Source organism: Lacerta agilis, chromosome 14 (genome assembly GCF_009819535.1).
Source record: "Lacerta agilis isolate rLacAgi1 chromosome 14, rLacAgi1.pri, whole genome shotgun sequence".
NCBI lineage: Eukaryota > Metazoa > Chordata > Lepidosauria > Squamata > Lacertidae > Lacerta > Lacerta agilis.
Genome location: NC_046325.1, coordinates 16,731,502 through 16,746,319, shown reverse-complemented (window position 1 = coordinate 16,746,319; position 14,818 = coordinate 16,731,502). Strand labels below are relative to the sequence as shown.

The 14,818-nt window shown below is 44.9% G+C and overlaps 1 protein-coding gene across 1 annotated transcript in view; it reads left to right on the top strand.

Moving 5' to 3' along the window:
* CACNG7 (calcium voltage-gated channel auxiliary subunit gamma 7) overlaps positions 1-2,122 on the top strand; it is a 41,628-nt gene extending 39,506 nt beyond the window's left edge. The window contains exon 7 of the mRNA XM_033170257.1: positions 1,685-2,122. Within this exon, the coding sequence (XP_033026148.1) occupies positions 1,685-1,942 (258 nt within the window). The 3' untranslated portion in view covers positions 1,943-2,122. The remainder of the gene's footprint in view (positions 1-1,684) is intronic.
* Positions 2,123-14,818: the final 12,696 nt, after the last annotated feature.

Below are 14,818 nucleotides of genomic sequence, written 5' to 3'. Positions count from 1 at the left end.
GATGCAGATGCCAGAAATCACAGGTGCATGTGCTCAGGCGCGCATGCGATCTGGCCCAGAGGGATCTCCGTTGGAGTGAACTGGCCCAGGTGAGGTAAACATTGCGGACCCCTGCCCTTGTTGTTTCAGCCACATTACTCTCTTCCCTTGCTCCTTTCAGCCAGCCAGACCATTACACACACACACACACACACACACACACACACACTTTTCCCTCCTCCAGTTTTCCTGCCAACTGATTCAGTATTCTGAAGCTACTGGGGGGAAGGGATTCCCCTTAAGTTTTTGTTTTTGTTTGTTTGTTTTCTGTAGTTCTACAAATACTGAGCTTTCAAGCATGCTAATATTTCCTATTGTGCATGGATGATTCTGTTTTGTCCTCATAAAGACTGGCACACACACACACACACACACACACACACACAAAAACACCATTGCTAATAGAAGAAATGTTGGTGCATAAGCTAGCCCTGACTCTCACAGTAATTCAGCAGCAGCGTAAGACATTGGGCCAAGCTGGACATGACTATGGCTGGGGGAGATATTTGATTCAGTTTGCATTTAAATGTGACTACACCTAAATCGTGCTTTCAGAAACAACAAGTGGACCGAAACACAGCCACCCAAAATTCGCCTGATTCTGAATTTTGCAGTGCACTTCTCCAGCCAAATAATTTGTACATGAATGCATTTACTAGGGTAAAGTGTGCATAAAAATGCATATTTTAGTGCAAATAACATACAAAAATGCATTATATTAGGAAATTGCTTTGCCAAAACATGTAAACTAGGAGAAAGCCACACTAAAATGTGATAAATTTTCATGAGGACTTTCTTTCTTAAATGCAAATTGATGAGGAAAAGTGAAGAGAAAATAAAATAAAAGAGAAGAGAAGATAAAACAGTGAATAAAACCAACCAGGATAGATAAATGAAGCCCTCTTATACGAAGGCAGCATATCTCTATGTTCTAGTTGCTGAGGATTAGCAACAGGGGATAGATATCACCCTCCTCACCTGCTTGTGAGTTTCCTAGTGGCATCTCCTTGGCACCTGTTGAAAACAGCATGCTAAAGGCATACTTGATCTGATAATATAGGGCAGTTCTTACAGTTTAATTGGTGGGTGGGGGACAGGATATTTCAGTGCTGACTTCACAAGCACACACCCTCCAGGCTTAAAGAAGGCTTTGGTATAATGCCCTCTAGTGGGCCCCCTTCTAGGCTAGTGGGGCCCCCAATTGATGCCTGATAATTGCCACTTTAATTTCCCATATTGCCCCCTGTCTCTGAGGCACTGTGGGAAATTAAAATGGTGGCCATCTGATGCCGAACACAGGGGTTGGGAGTTGAAGTCTCTTCAATAAACGTTGAACAGAAATCATGTTCTTGGTATGTTTGGCATGAGTCAAACATCTATGGACTAGAATGTTCATGCCCACCTGCAAAAAGCTGAGTTTCATCACAGTGACCAACAGAATGCTTTACAGCCTTTAAGTCTACACAAGCTTCAGTGTTACTAGCGCAAGTGCACATTCCAGAGCATGACTGGTCTCCCAGTACCTAGACAAGCACTGTAACCGCTCCACCACAACATACTGGCACCATAACTTGTGAGACCATACGGTTGCATCTAAGGGGTATGTCTCGTTCTTGATATTTCCCTCTGTAACGGCTCTTTGCAGGGCGCAGGGGTGATGTCTGTCTACCTCTTCACCAAGCGCTACGCTGAGGAGGAAATGTACCGCCCTCACCCAGCCTTCTACCGGCCACGCCTGAGCGACTGCTCCGACTACTCCGGCCAGTTCTTGCACCCCGAAGTGTGGCACCGTGGACGTAGCCCCTCTGACATCTCCAGCGACGTTTCCATCCAGATGACTCAGAACTACCCACCAGCCATCAAGTACCCTGAACATATGCACATATCCACCTCACCTTGCTAGACGCACCAGAGAACGAGCTGGACAAGGAAGCCAGCTTTCGCTTGCAGACTATATCGTTCTACCCCAACCTGCCTAGGAGACTCCCCTACCAGTGTGGGTTGTCTTCCCCTCTCTAAAGACTCTTTACCACCTACTCTGCTAGAAATGTCCTCTCTCTCTTTCTCTTTCTTTCTTTCTTTCTTTCTCTCTCTCTCTCTCTCTCTCTGGTGGGAACCATTCAACCAACTTTTGAGATTGCCAGTGCCCTCCTCATCACCCCTTCCGCCCTCTTGGAAACTGTCCTTATTTCCTTGCTTCCCTGGGAAACTACTAAATTGAAAAGCCCACCCCTCAAAACTCAAGTCGCGCACACACCCTGTTCATTCTCCACAGAGCAGCGGAAAGAAGGGATATATCTCCCAGGTCAGTTCTGCTGCTTCAGAATACTCCTTTCACCCAGGTGGTTGGAAACCGTAGTGGGAAGTGACTCGTGAAGCATGTTCCTCTCAACCTTCCCCCTGAAGAGGTTTCGACAGGAAGCAGGTTCTGCATTTTTCAGATCTTGTGAGAGGAAGATGCCCAGAAGCCATTTTCTCCCATCAATCCAATTCCTGAAAGGAGAAGGCTCATTGGCAACATCTCCCTCTGTCAAAACAACAACAACGAAAAAAACAAAACTAGCTTGACAAGAAGTAATTGCTTTACCATTGTCATCATTCTCTAGTTTCCTGACTATAAATGACGTCTCCTTGACATTTTTACATCCAAAGGCCCTAATTCTTCAGGCTTATCCACCTGACAACAGCCATCCTTCCATCCCAGCTTCTTAGGTGATGACAGGAAATACATTAGACTGCCATCTTGATTCAACCAAAAATGACCAGGTAAAATGTAGTGCTATGTTTTCCATTCCCCTTTTCATCGTGCCAGTTTGCGACATAGCTCTACAAATACTGCTATGTTTATTTGTCTCAAAACAACTATCCCTGAGAGAAATATTCTATTCAGTTTATTTCAATCTCAGTCAACCAAATTCTAGCATGAAACTGTTCCCTTGCCGTTCTTCTGTGCTCTAAATGTCCTCCTCCCTCCCCAACACACACACACACACACCTGCTCCCTCTGTGCCTCATTCTTGCCTTCTAGGTTCTTACAGGAAATGACTAATCATCATTTCTGTATGCTCACAAATGACCAGCTTGGGCACCAATCCTGTAGGTTTCATTATTGTCTCAGGCACTTCCCCCTTGGAACCCGACAGCAAAGTGCTGCACCACCATTTGGGGTTGGTTAAAATAAGGCCTTTTCCTGTCAGGAAATGTCCACGCCCCCACTCCCGTTTCTGTTCTTATTGTTGAAGAAAATAGTCTAACATCTGAATTTTCTTCCAAGACCTCGTACCATTTGCTTTCTTCCTGGCTCCACCTCCTGGCTCTTCCACCACCTTTATTTTCGTCAGCATTTTAGAGAAGAACCCAATGTATTATCTGAAGAGAGCTTTTTTAAAAAAAACTGGTGCCCCTACAAATGAGACAACTAAAACACAATTATGGAGGGGTGAGGAAATAAACTGTGTCTTCCAGCCAACAATGCCTCAAATATTCCCACCCCATCATTCAGTTGTCCATCAGCAAGGGGCCACGGCCATGTCATCGTGGTGCAAATGGAAACTCTTAAGAACTCCAGAAGACTCTTTTTTAAGCATGTTCCCTTCAGTCATGATGGTGCCACCTGGGGTTTATGAGGCTAAAGACTCAAGGGGGGAGGAAGAGAGAAAGAGAGAAAGAGAAGGAGGGAGGGAGAGGGAGAGAGAGAGAATTTATTATCCAGCTATCAATCATCTATCACACCAGGGAGTAAAGTTTGAACCCCTGTTTCCTTTCCTTTCCTATATTTCTCACTCTTGGTTTTCCTTTGTTTTGACTTAACAGCTTATATTTTCTGCATCATTTTCTTCTCGTCTTACTTTTATTTTTGTTTCGTTTGCTTAACAGTTCCGCCCCCCCCCCATTTCCTCACTCACTCGTTTCATTTTGAAACTGTCTCTTTCCTTTCCAGTTCCTCTCTCTTCTCTCTCTATAATACTCAGCTGCGCCTTTGCAACTCCAGCTCCTGCATATGGATACTCTGTGGTTCACCCAAAGAGGGAACATGGTGCAGGGGGAAAAAGAAGAAGGCTGACATGAATTTTGAGAAGAAGAGGGATGCTGACAGGACACACACACAAAAAATGGTGGGAATAGCGGAGGGCAGGGAGCTGCTGAAGAGGGAAACCTGAACCGAAGGAGTATGGGAATGGGGAGGGAAATAAAAAAAGGGGGGGGAGATGCATGTGGTGGAAAAATTGTAAGAGGAAAATGACAAAAAGGAAAAAAAAGGATATTACTGGATGTAAGACTGAATAGAAAGAGAAGGCTTGAGGAGAAAATATTGCGGTGTTTCTGGCTGCTCAGCTCAAACTATTTTCGCTCTCCCTGTAAAATTTAACCCTGCTTTATTTACCCCCACCCCCAGTTTCACTTCAGCTACAGGGAAAGGCTGTTGCTCGGTACGGCAAAAGAGTCTACTTTTCAGGCAGAAGACCGTAGTATCAGTCTTTGGGCGCAGCCAACTGGAGGCAGGGGGGCAGCTGCCCCCTGTCAAGTAAAACAATAGTACTTAACTGACCGATCACATTGGTCCTGCCCCCACAACAAAAGTCCTTCCCCCCCCCCCAAAAAAAATGCTGGTAGGACTGGAAGTCTTCCTGCCTGAAATCCTGTTGCCAGTTGATGCAGGGCGTCAGTCTTCAAGGGGTGGGTTGGGCACCCACTACAGGACCACAAGCTGATCTAAAGTGGGTTGAAACTTTGGCACGACTGCCATACAAATATATGGTTAAAAAGAAGAAAAAGAAGAAATTGGCCTTCCCAAATCCATGTTTGGTTGAAAGATGGATCCTAAGTTTGAAAAAGCTGGAGGCTACTGGTATACTGACCTAGAATGGACCAAAGATCAAACTTGAGATAAGGAAGAATTTGTGTTTTCTCCCTCTCTTTCTCTCTGCCTGTCACCAGCCTTTTTTCCTGTCACACAGTAGTAAATTGAGTGATGGTGGAGGACTTCCGCTCCTGTCCTTTGCAGGGGAAAAGGTGGGGCAGGAGATGACATTCTTGTTAGATTGGGCTAGTGTCCCACCCATTTCCCCTGGGGCATTCAAAGGTTTAAGGAACAGCATTCTGTGAGGCACAATGGGGAAAAAGTTTCACTGTGTTTGCAGGCAACATTGAAATATGGCGTCCTGTGAAGAGGTGTCATGCCGATGCAATGGATTTCCTTGTGGCACTCCCCCACCCCCGTCTTCCCAATCTGAAGCAGGCTTTAGAACCCACTATGTCAGAATTCCCTTGAGCAAAAGATGAATTTTCCTTGGATGCTATAAATGCATTCCCAACATGGACCCATCTTACACAGAGGGAAGAGAAGGCAGCAAGGACTTTTGAAGGGTAAGGAGCAGATGCTTATTTGACTGCTTTCGTGCCATAGCTATGAAAAGGGATGAGAAGAAAGATACTGCTGAGTCAGCTTGAGAGAGAGAGAGAGAGAGAGAGAGAGAGAGAGAGAGAGAGAGTTCTGATTCTCTTTTTCCGCATGTCCCCTCCTCCTCCCACTGCAGAGTCAGTACCAGCTGCAGTTAAGTTCACCTTCATGCATTTGCTTAGGAAATCAGAAGCCAGCACTGGTTTCTGATTTTCCAGCCATCTATCAAGTGGTCTATCTACAGCACCACCATATTTGCCACTCCACCCCATCTATTCTTTCAGGAGTCCACAAACATCGCCTATTGCAAGAGAGCGCCCCGTTTCAGTGAGTAGCCCTTCATTTCTGGGAGTCGCTTCCGTGCCAAAGGAGAGTTAGGGATGAGGTGTCAAGATGTCTTCAAGCCAGAAGGCTGTGGAAGGAAGTGATACATCACAGCACTGTATGCAGTCCTACAAATTAATGCTTTACAAATAACATGTTTCTGGTCCACTTGACCTCATCGAGCTAAGGAATCATTGTAGTGGCAGACAGCCTATACTTCTGTTTCCCATTTGGCAGGTGCATTTTGCAGCCAACAGTTGTAGGGTGTCAGTCTCCTCTTTTTTCCATTTCCCAAATAGATTTGATAGGCATGGAAACCTCATTGGAAATCAGCTTGACATAGGACCCGCAATTTTCCCTTTGCAACTGGACATCTAGTCTCAGTGGCACTCGGGATGTACAATATATAAATAATAGCCTGAAATGGGAGGCAGAGAGAGAGAGAGAGACGGGGTGTGAGGAATTTATAGAGGTCATGGGGCAACTGCAAGCAGAGTTGCCAACTTTCCACGTGGTCACTGTAGTAGTGCTTTTAACAGCAGTTTGATATACAGACTTTAGCAGGTGATTGTGTCAGTCTCCAGGTTGTGAAAAGCATTATTTGTTCATTTTTGCAAATCAGGTTGCTTTTGCAAATCAGGTTGCTTGCTCAAGGCATGAGAGGAAGCCAGCCAGTGGTGCAGCAAAAAAGGTTGTAGACAGAAGAGCAAAGCTTGGCTTATGGGCCCTCGGGTTTCCTGACATAGGTCAGCATCAGACAAAGCAGATATTGAACCATCCTCTTGGTTTGTTTTCACAAAATTTGTGCAGAGGTTCTATGACGTCATGTTCAAGTTGTTGCCCTGCTCTTCCCATTGCAGTTTCCCACCACTGCTCTTACAATTCAGAAGCAAATGTAACAAATGCAATACTCACCAACTTAAGTTCTTACTGCTCAACCCTATGCATGTTTCCTAAAAAAAAAAAAAATAGGTCCCACTAAGTTCAGTTGGAATTACTTCCCTAGTAAGTAGGCTTAAAATTGAAGCTCACTGCACTCAATTAGACTTATTTCTGAGCAGACTTCTATTATTTATTATTATTACTCCACCACCCTTCATCCAAAGATGGCAGGGTGTTTCACAACATAAAAATACAAAATGTGAACACAAATTACATTAAAAAACCCCAAGACAGACTGATAACCCTCCCTCCCACAAACACATTTAAAAGGACACAGAAAGTTAATCAGCCCAAGATCTGTACTACAAATTAAATCTGAATAAATGTGCATATAAGGCGGGGATGGGGGAACAGGCTGCATCCAACTGGTCATATTCAGAGATGACCCACTGAAATTAATGGGCATTACTAACTTAGGTCCATTAAGTTCAGTGGGTTTACTCTGACTAGAACCTAGTTGGATACAGCCTAATACAGACTTTGTTTTTACATGATGTTAATCAGGGGCAGCTTCTTTTAGTTAATCAAAATGTTTTAATTGAGTTTACCTGATTGATTGATTGACTGACTGACTGACTGATTGATTGATTCAGCATTGCAGCCCTAGTTATAAGCATGTTATTTAAAAGTAACACACTTGAACTTACGGAGTAGGGAGGGGAGGAATGCTGTTCCCTACACCTCCTCCCAAAGCATTATTTGATCAAATATCCCCAGTTCAGGATGCTCAGTTTTCTGAAGGGTTAAGGTTGCTGTTGTTTTTAATGCTACCAATCATACATCTCAAGACGATTCACAAAAAGCAAACCCACGACTAAGTGTCTAAAGCAGAACCAGGACAACATACAGAATCCATACATGGGCAGTTTGAACGCAGGATCATATTACAGTAAGGAAAACTGAAGCACAATCCAATGTATGTTTACCCGGAAGGAAGTCTCACTATGTTCAGTGAGGGCATTCCCCCAGGTATGTCTGCATTGGATTACAGCATAAGGCATGTTTAAAAAAAAAAAAAGAAGTATTGCAGGGTGTTAGTGGACTTCTCACACATCTAGCAAGTGCCAGTGGACTAGGAATCATGGCCCCAGCAACTATTGCTCCTTTCTGTATGGGCAACCACGTGTGTCTTCATCAATTGCAGTACGAGAGGCAAAACGCCCCAGCAGGAGAATCTGTCCCTAGAGATGCAGCAATGCGGGGAAAACTTCAGCTATGCATTTATTGAGTGTCATGAAGCTCTTAAAGACACAGGAGTTTGTCCACTAAAATTAAGGCGACTGTCAGCTTCTCGGTAATCTCTGTCCCACTTCACATGGATTTCACACGGACGGCTGAGATGAAGTTGTTTGCTCCTCACTGCAAAACCACCTTTGCATCATTCAGACAACACACACTTTATTTATTATAAAGGTTTTATAGGTCACCTTTCTGATACCTATGTAGGTGGCATCACTTGAGTTCTTTTGGCGGATTTTGACGGAACCACCCACCCACCCCACCATGATTGAATGTGTGTACCAAATCCATTGGGGGGTAAACATTGCTCTGAGATGATAGGAAAGGTGTATCAATCTTGTCTGGTATCGGATGGCTCATACACATTGCAGTCATCAAAGGACAGACTTGCCCTCTACACTTCTCCATCAATCCAAGTTGATATGTGCTCCTCTCCCTGCAAGCTGAGGTGTTCTGGGGGAGGAAGGGGAAACGCAGAGAAAATGTAGCAAATTCTCTTTAGGTAAGGTTGGTGGTCCTGCCTCTGAGAGGCTTTCTGTGCCTTTAAGAGCAGAAAAAGCCACACCCGGAAAGAATTTCTCTCCCATGCAAGCCTTGAAGGTACAAGTGGATTCTGAGTCTAGATCTGGCAGTCCTGCGTTTGGGGCTCTCTGTTGAATGAACAGTCATGCTAGGAACCAGAATGAGTTGAGAGCAGTGAGGGAAAACGTTTTGCTTTTACTGTTTTAAGTAATCTGCCATCTTTGGGGAGGGCAGAGCTTTCTCCTGTGGCTTTCACAGGTGCATGAGGACAAAAACAAAAATTCAACAGGTGAAGCCTTCGCCATCCCTGTGAAAAGCTGCACCTGTTCAACTTCCACCAACATGGAGTGGTTTAAAAGTGCAGCAGCCCCACAGGAGAGGGCGAGGGGTGGCATATTTAATAGCGTCGTGATCAATTTTGGTACTGAAAGCATTGAAACATCTCTAAGCCTTGCTCCCTCCCCCCCCCCCCCCCGTGCATGGATACAAAAAAGTCATATAAGGGCTAAAAGCCATCTTGTACATTTACACAGACTAAGGAGAATGGGAATAGGGGCATTTTGACAGCAGCATTAAAGCTAAAAGAAGCGTTTTGGAATAAACAGACGTATACCGATATGTGTGGCACACTCAAAAGCAAAGTATTAGTTTTTTATACCAATTAAATCATTTTCTTTCCCTCTTGTGAAAGCTCTCTGCCACACCTGGGCAGAGGAAGTGGAAATATCCTGGTGGTGCTTACAAGAAATTTGCACACACAGAGAGACATCTTGGAAGCAGCTGAGTATTTTATTCTCTATAAGCGCCTAAGGTTAAATATGGAATGCAAACTTTTGAAACACGGGAAGGAGAGTGCCTGCCACGGTGAGAAAAGTGGATCCTGTGGTCATGGAGGCAGAACTGGTGCGGCTGGTCTGGAGAGGTGGCACTGATTCTATTTTCTTAGGCTGCATCCTAGAATTTTGGGGTGAATGGGGTTGGGGGAAAGGGGAACCTAAGGGGAGGGGAGGGGATTAATTAACCAACAAAGGAACCTTTTTTTAAAAAAAGAAAAAATAATTAATTACAAGAAAATTGTTATTAATGGTTATTATTATTATTATTATTATTATTATTATTATGGTTAATAAAATGTCCCGACCCCAGTCCTCCTTGCTATGGAGGAGGGACTGGGCCAAAAAAAACAATCCATTATTTACTCTGTAATATAATGTAAATAAGACTTCAATAAACTTTATTTCAAACAAAAATATCTCCTCTTCATGACCATAGAAACAGAGTTCCCTGTGAGATAGGATCTAGATGGATTGATAGGTACCAGAGTATAGACTTAGGCTACTATAAAAGCCATATTATGAGCTGCAATGATTCCTTCCTCACCAGGTAGGGATGGGACTCTGGGAGAAACTGCCTGAATTCCTTGAGAGCCACTGCCACTTTGCGTAGACACTTCTGAGCTAAATGGACCAGTAGTTTGACTCATTAAAACATAGCTTCCTTTCCAGCTATAAGTGGGGGATCACTCTGTGTATGCTCAGAGGCACTATCATCTTTATTATTATCGCTTCGCACATTTTGGGGCTGAGGTGGAAGGACCCCCTGGCTGTCTGAGAAAAGGGAACAATAAAGTGATGGGCATTGTGATGGAGCGACAGGATCCAAGCTGGGATAGCTCAGTCGGTAAAGCGTGAGACTCTTAATTTCAAGGTTGTGGGTTCAAGCCTCATGTTGGGCAAAAGGTTCCTGCATTGCATGGGGTTGGACTAGATGATGCTGGTGGCCCTTCCAACTCTACAGTTCTATGACCTCCAGTGTCCCCAGGGAGTAGAGTGCAAGAAGGTTCAAGGAGCCAGTGTGGTGTAGTGGTTAGAGTAGCCTGGAGACCAGAGTTCAAATCTCCACTCAGCCATGAAGCTCACTGGCACCTGAGTGAAGATGAACCAGAGGACAAGGCTGGAAGGCAGGAGAACTCTGGATCTTTCCCCCATTCCTTATGGGTGCATTTCCCTGTGACTCCATTTCCCCAGTCTCCATCAGGAACCAATGATGTCAATATAAGAGAGCTAATGGGCTACACTAACCTGAGAAAGGAAGGGAAGGCCTAGCGATATGACCCTCCTCCTCCTCCTGGCAAATACAGAATGGGTTAATGGTCACCATGGCAATGAGCTGGGAATATGGTACCTTGGATGCACACGTGGCAACAGAGGAACTGGCAGAAACTGTGCCGCATAGAGAAGACGGGAGGGGGGAATGGAGGGGGATTGTGGAATCAGGAAGGATGCAATGAATGTGGAATGTGCGGGGAGAGATCAGGGAGAATGAGGATTCACTTTGATGAGGGAAGAGACCAAAGCAGTAATAATAGGAGGAGGAAATACGGGAGCAGCTGGTGCAGGCAGCTGAATAAAGCAAATGTGTTTGGAGGAGTGTGAGATTTTGGGGTGCAGGATCAGTGGCAGCGGGGAGAGTTCTGGGGAAGGGGAAAGAGATGAAAAGAAAAGGCTAGGAGGAGGTGGGTAGATTTCTGGAACAACGACTGCTGCTAATAGGAGGAGGAAATCAAATGCAGAGGGGGGCGTGGAGAAAAGGGAAAGGGAGAAAAACAAGCTGGGGCTGCAGAAAAGGGGGAAAATGCGGCAAGAGGAATAGGAGGAACACAGGGTGGGGGAGAGAAGTCTGGGAGACAAAAAAGAGTGGGGGCAGGAGGGAACGATGGGCATGGTTGCATCAAAAGAATCCAGGGTTCTGCGGGGGGGGGGGGGAAGAGATTTTTGGCAGTGAATGTGGGGGAAATGGATCAGAGGAGCAAGGAAGGAGAACCTCTGCTGGGATGGGAGGGGGGATCAATTAAACAGGAACTGAGAAAAAAGAGCATGAGTCTAGTTAGCAATATTTTTTGCCGGAGGGAGAGATGGAATCCAGGCAGAATTAACTACAGAGAAGTGGGGAGGGGGGGAGAGCAGAAACGGGGGAAAGACATTAGGGCGACAGGATGTGGGGGAGGAAATTAGAGGAAGAAAAGGAAGAGGAGGAGGAGGGCGAAGAGAAGAATAAATCTCCTGTCTGAGAGATTGGAGGTGGGGAGGAAGACTGAGTGGGTGCAGGTGGAATGGAAGTCACGGAACAAAGAAGGGATAAGGTTGGGGTTGCGGGAAGGCCACCAGTGGAAGATGTGTGACTGAAAGTAGCTACTGTTGGGGATGCAGGAGAAATCAGATTCAGTTACCACTTAAAGGCAAACTTACTTAATTTGCTCCTTCTGAAACCATATGTGAACCAAAACTAAACCACCTATCAAAATCCACACTTTTCTGAATTTTGCAAAGCAGCTCTCCATAGAAATAATGTGCACGTAGGCTATGGCCTAGGGTACAAATGTGCGTATAAATGCATGTATTAGTGAAAGCAACCTACAAAAATGCATGATGTTAGGGAAAATTGCTTTGCAAAAAATAGGTATACCGGGCAAAATTGCATACAGAAAGGTGTACATTAGGACAATTCACACTGAGAAGTTGATGAATTCTCATGGGGACTTTGAAAAAAACAAAACACAGATAGATGTAGAAATTTAGAGAACAGAACTTAAGACTGGAAAACTTGCCATGGTGCAAAGGCAGTTGATACCTTTTTTTTACATCAAAATTTTTGTATACTGGTTAATCACAGTTGTCTCTAAGCAGTGTACAGGAGACCTGATGCAATAAGACTAAAAATGAGTTACAACCATAAAATCAGAATTCAATTTAAAAGTTTGCCTTCAATATGTGCCAGAATTTCAACAGGGAGGTGGACATAAGAAGAACCCTACTGGATCAGGCCAATGGTCCATCTAAGTCCAGCATCCTGCTCTCACAGTGGCCAACCAGATGCCCGTGAGAAGCCCACAAGCATTATATAAGTGCAACAGTGCATTATTCCCACTTGCAATTCCCAGAAGCTGGTGTTCAGAGTCATGCCACATCCAACAATGAATTTCAAAAGAAGGCAGTTGTTTGTAGTCATGTGCTGAGGTGTGTGTGTGTGTGTGTGTGTGTGTGTGTTACCACTTAGCTACAATCAGCCAAGAAGCTGGAGAAGCAAGACCATGGTAAACATGTTCTAATGTTACAGCTGACCCCCTTCCTGTTTGGTGCAATTTACAGGAGGTTATGACCTAAGATGTAAATAGATGACTGTAATTGCCCAGTGAGAAATGGAAGCATACAGAGGATGAAGAGTTGAGGAAATAGGATGGAGAGTGCTCCCAGTATGGAAGTTTGGGAAAGGTTTCGCAGCGAAATTAAAGGGATGCAAAGAAGAATTGAGAAAAGTGGAGGTTCAGTGGATGTGTAAGTGTGCCCGGGGAACAGGAAGAGCTGTTGAAGAAATGCAAGAAAAGGAAGAGATCAGACTCATGGAGGCACTATTGGGTGAAAAGGATTAAAACAGTTCATGGCTCACATTTTGCAGAATGACCCTCCCAACAGTTTTATCTCCACTACAAACTTACATTGGCTTTTAATTTCCAAGAAACCCAAGAATTGAAGTTTGGTGACGATGCTGAGAACAACACATGGAATTACAATTCCAAGAATTTCTTATGCTTTTCCTAGAGGAAGAGGAAACAACATAAATCAAGATAAGGGTGCAGTCCTACGCACGCTTATCTAAGAGAAAACCTCACAGAACAAAGTGGGATCTCCTTCTGAGTAAACATCACACTGCATGGTCACCCCCAAACTGTCACTATCCTGATGGAGGGATTCAGCTGCATGCCAAAAAGTTAGGTTTGCCCAAATAAAGTGGATTTTGGAACAACAAACCCACTTTAAAAAATCAAATATTTTGCAGTTAGGAAAGTGACAGAGAAAAAGCGTGGGTTAATGATTGATAGACCGGAAGGAATGCAACCTCTGTGCAAATAAATCAGAATGAATGTCTGTTGTTGACTATCCTCCCCACAAATAAATCAGAACAAATGCTCACTGAAGACAGGACATACTGGGTATGCTTTGTGCAAGGAAATTAGGATGGATGCTCAATAAATAGGACATTTGGAGGAGCTTCATATCTATAGTGTATGTATACTTTTGATGCTTCTAGGCAGCCTGTTTATTGGACATTCGTCTTCATTTGTTTGCATGAAGTTGGAGGGGGCAGTAATATGACTTTGGCTGTTGGTGGAGCATTAGTTGGGCTTCCCCTATTCAGTAGCTTTATCTTGTTCAGAGTCTAGCATTCCAATAATCTCACTAGGATGGAGCCCCGGAGAGCCCATCAAAGCTGGCAAGTCACCCTTTGCATTTGAGGAGCAGAGTCCTTAAGAATAGAACAGGATCAAATTTGTGCCTATGTACATATATTTCCTTTTTTGTTGTCATGAGTTATTATTTCTTACAAGGGCCGCTATCCCAGCAGACAATGCCAAACTTTCACAAGACTGACGGGTGACGGACGGTGCATTCAGGGCAGTTTGACTGAATGAATTGACTTGTCCTCTATTGACATGCTTTGTGATCCACATTGCCACCAACCCCTGTTGCTTTTGACGCAGTGTTGTCAGAGAGGGAAATGTGCCGTTCCCAGGCTGATGAGGTCTGACATTCAAAACAGGTTGTGGGGCTGAGCCCTCGCTCAAATGAAGCAGAGGAGGAGGAGAGAAGACAGGGAGTTCTTCACAACAATCTCAGAATCACCACCACCACCACCACCACCACCCTTCCACTCCTCCTGCAAGCCTAGACTTCTGGGTGGGAGAGAGGTGGAGTTGTGAGCACTGGCATCTGCTGAACAGAGAGATACAGCATTCTGCATTGGCATGGCAACCGGGGCAGGGAGGGGGGAGAAGGGAGGCAGCAGCTTCCCGGCTGTGTCTGGAGCTCACAATCAGCAGCAGCATATGCCAAAAGAACAGGGGCAATCCACGCTGTGCAGCAGTGTGCACTGTGGTGCAACCCTGGATAGTTCTAAGTTATGCTGAGGGGACACTGGTGCCGTGCAATGCGGCAGCAAGGCTGTGCACAACTTTAGTGCACGGCGACGCGAACACAACAGGCAGATAGCCACACACAACGACAATGCAGTTTGCATGTGCACACTGCACAGGTATACGCAACAGGCACCACAAACAGTGAGCATAAGGCATGCATAGCCCCCAAGGCCCACCGATTTATGTAGAACAATACAGCCTGATAGATGATGGTGGTACATAGCTGATAATAAAACGCACAAAAATGCCACACACCACTATTCCTAAGCAATTAACAATTTGCAATGCTACTGCAACGAACAGCACAAAACGTATAGCGCACACCTCCCTTGCGATACACTAACGCAGTGTTGTGTAATAGCTCACACACTGCAGCA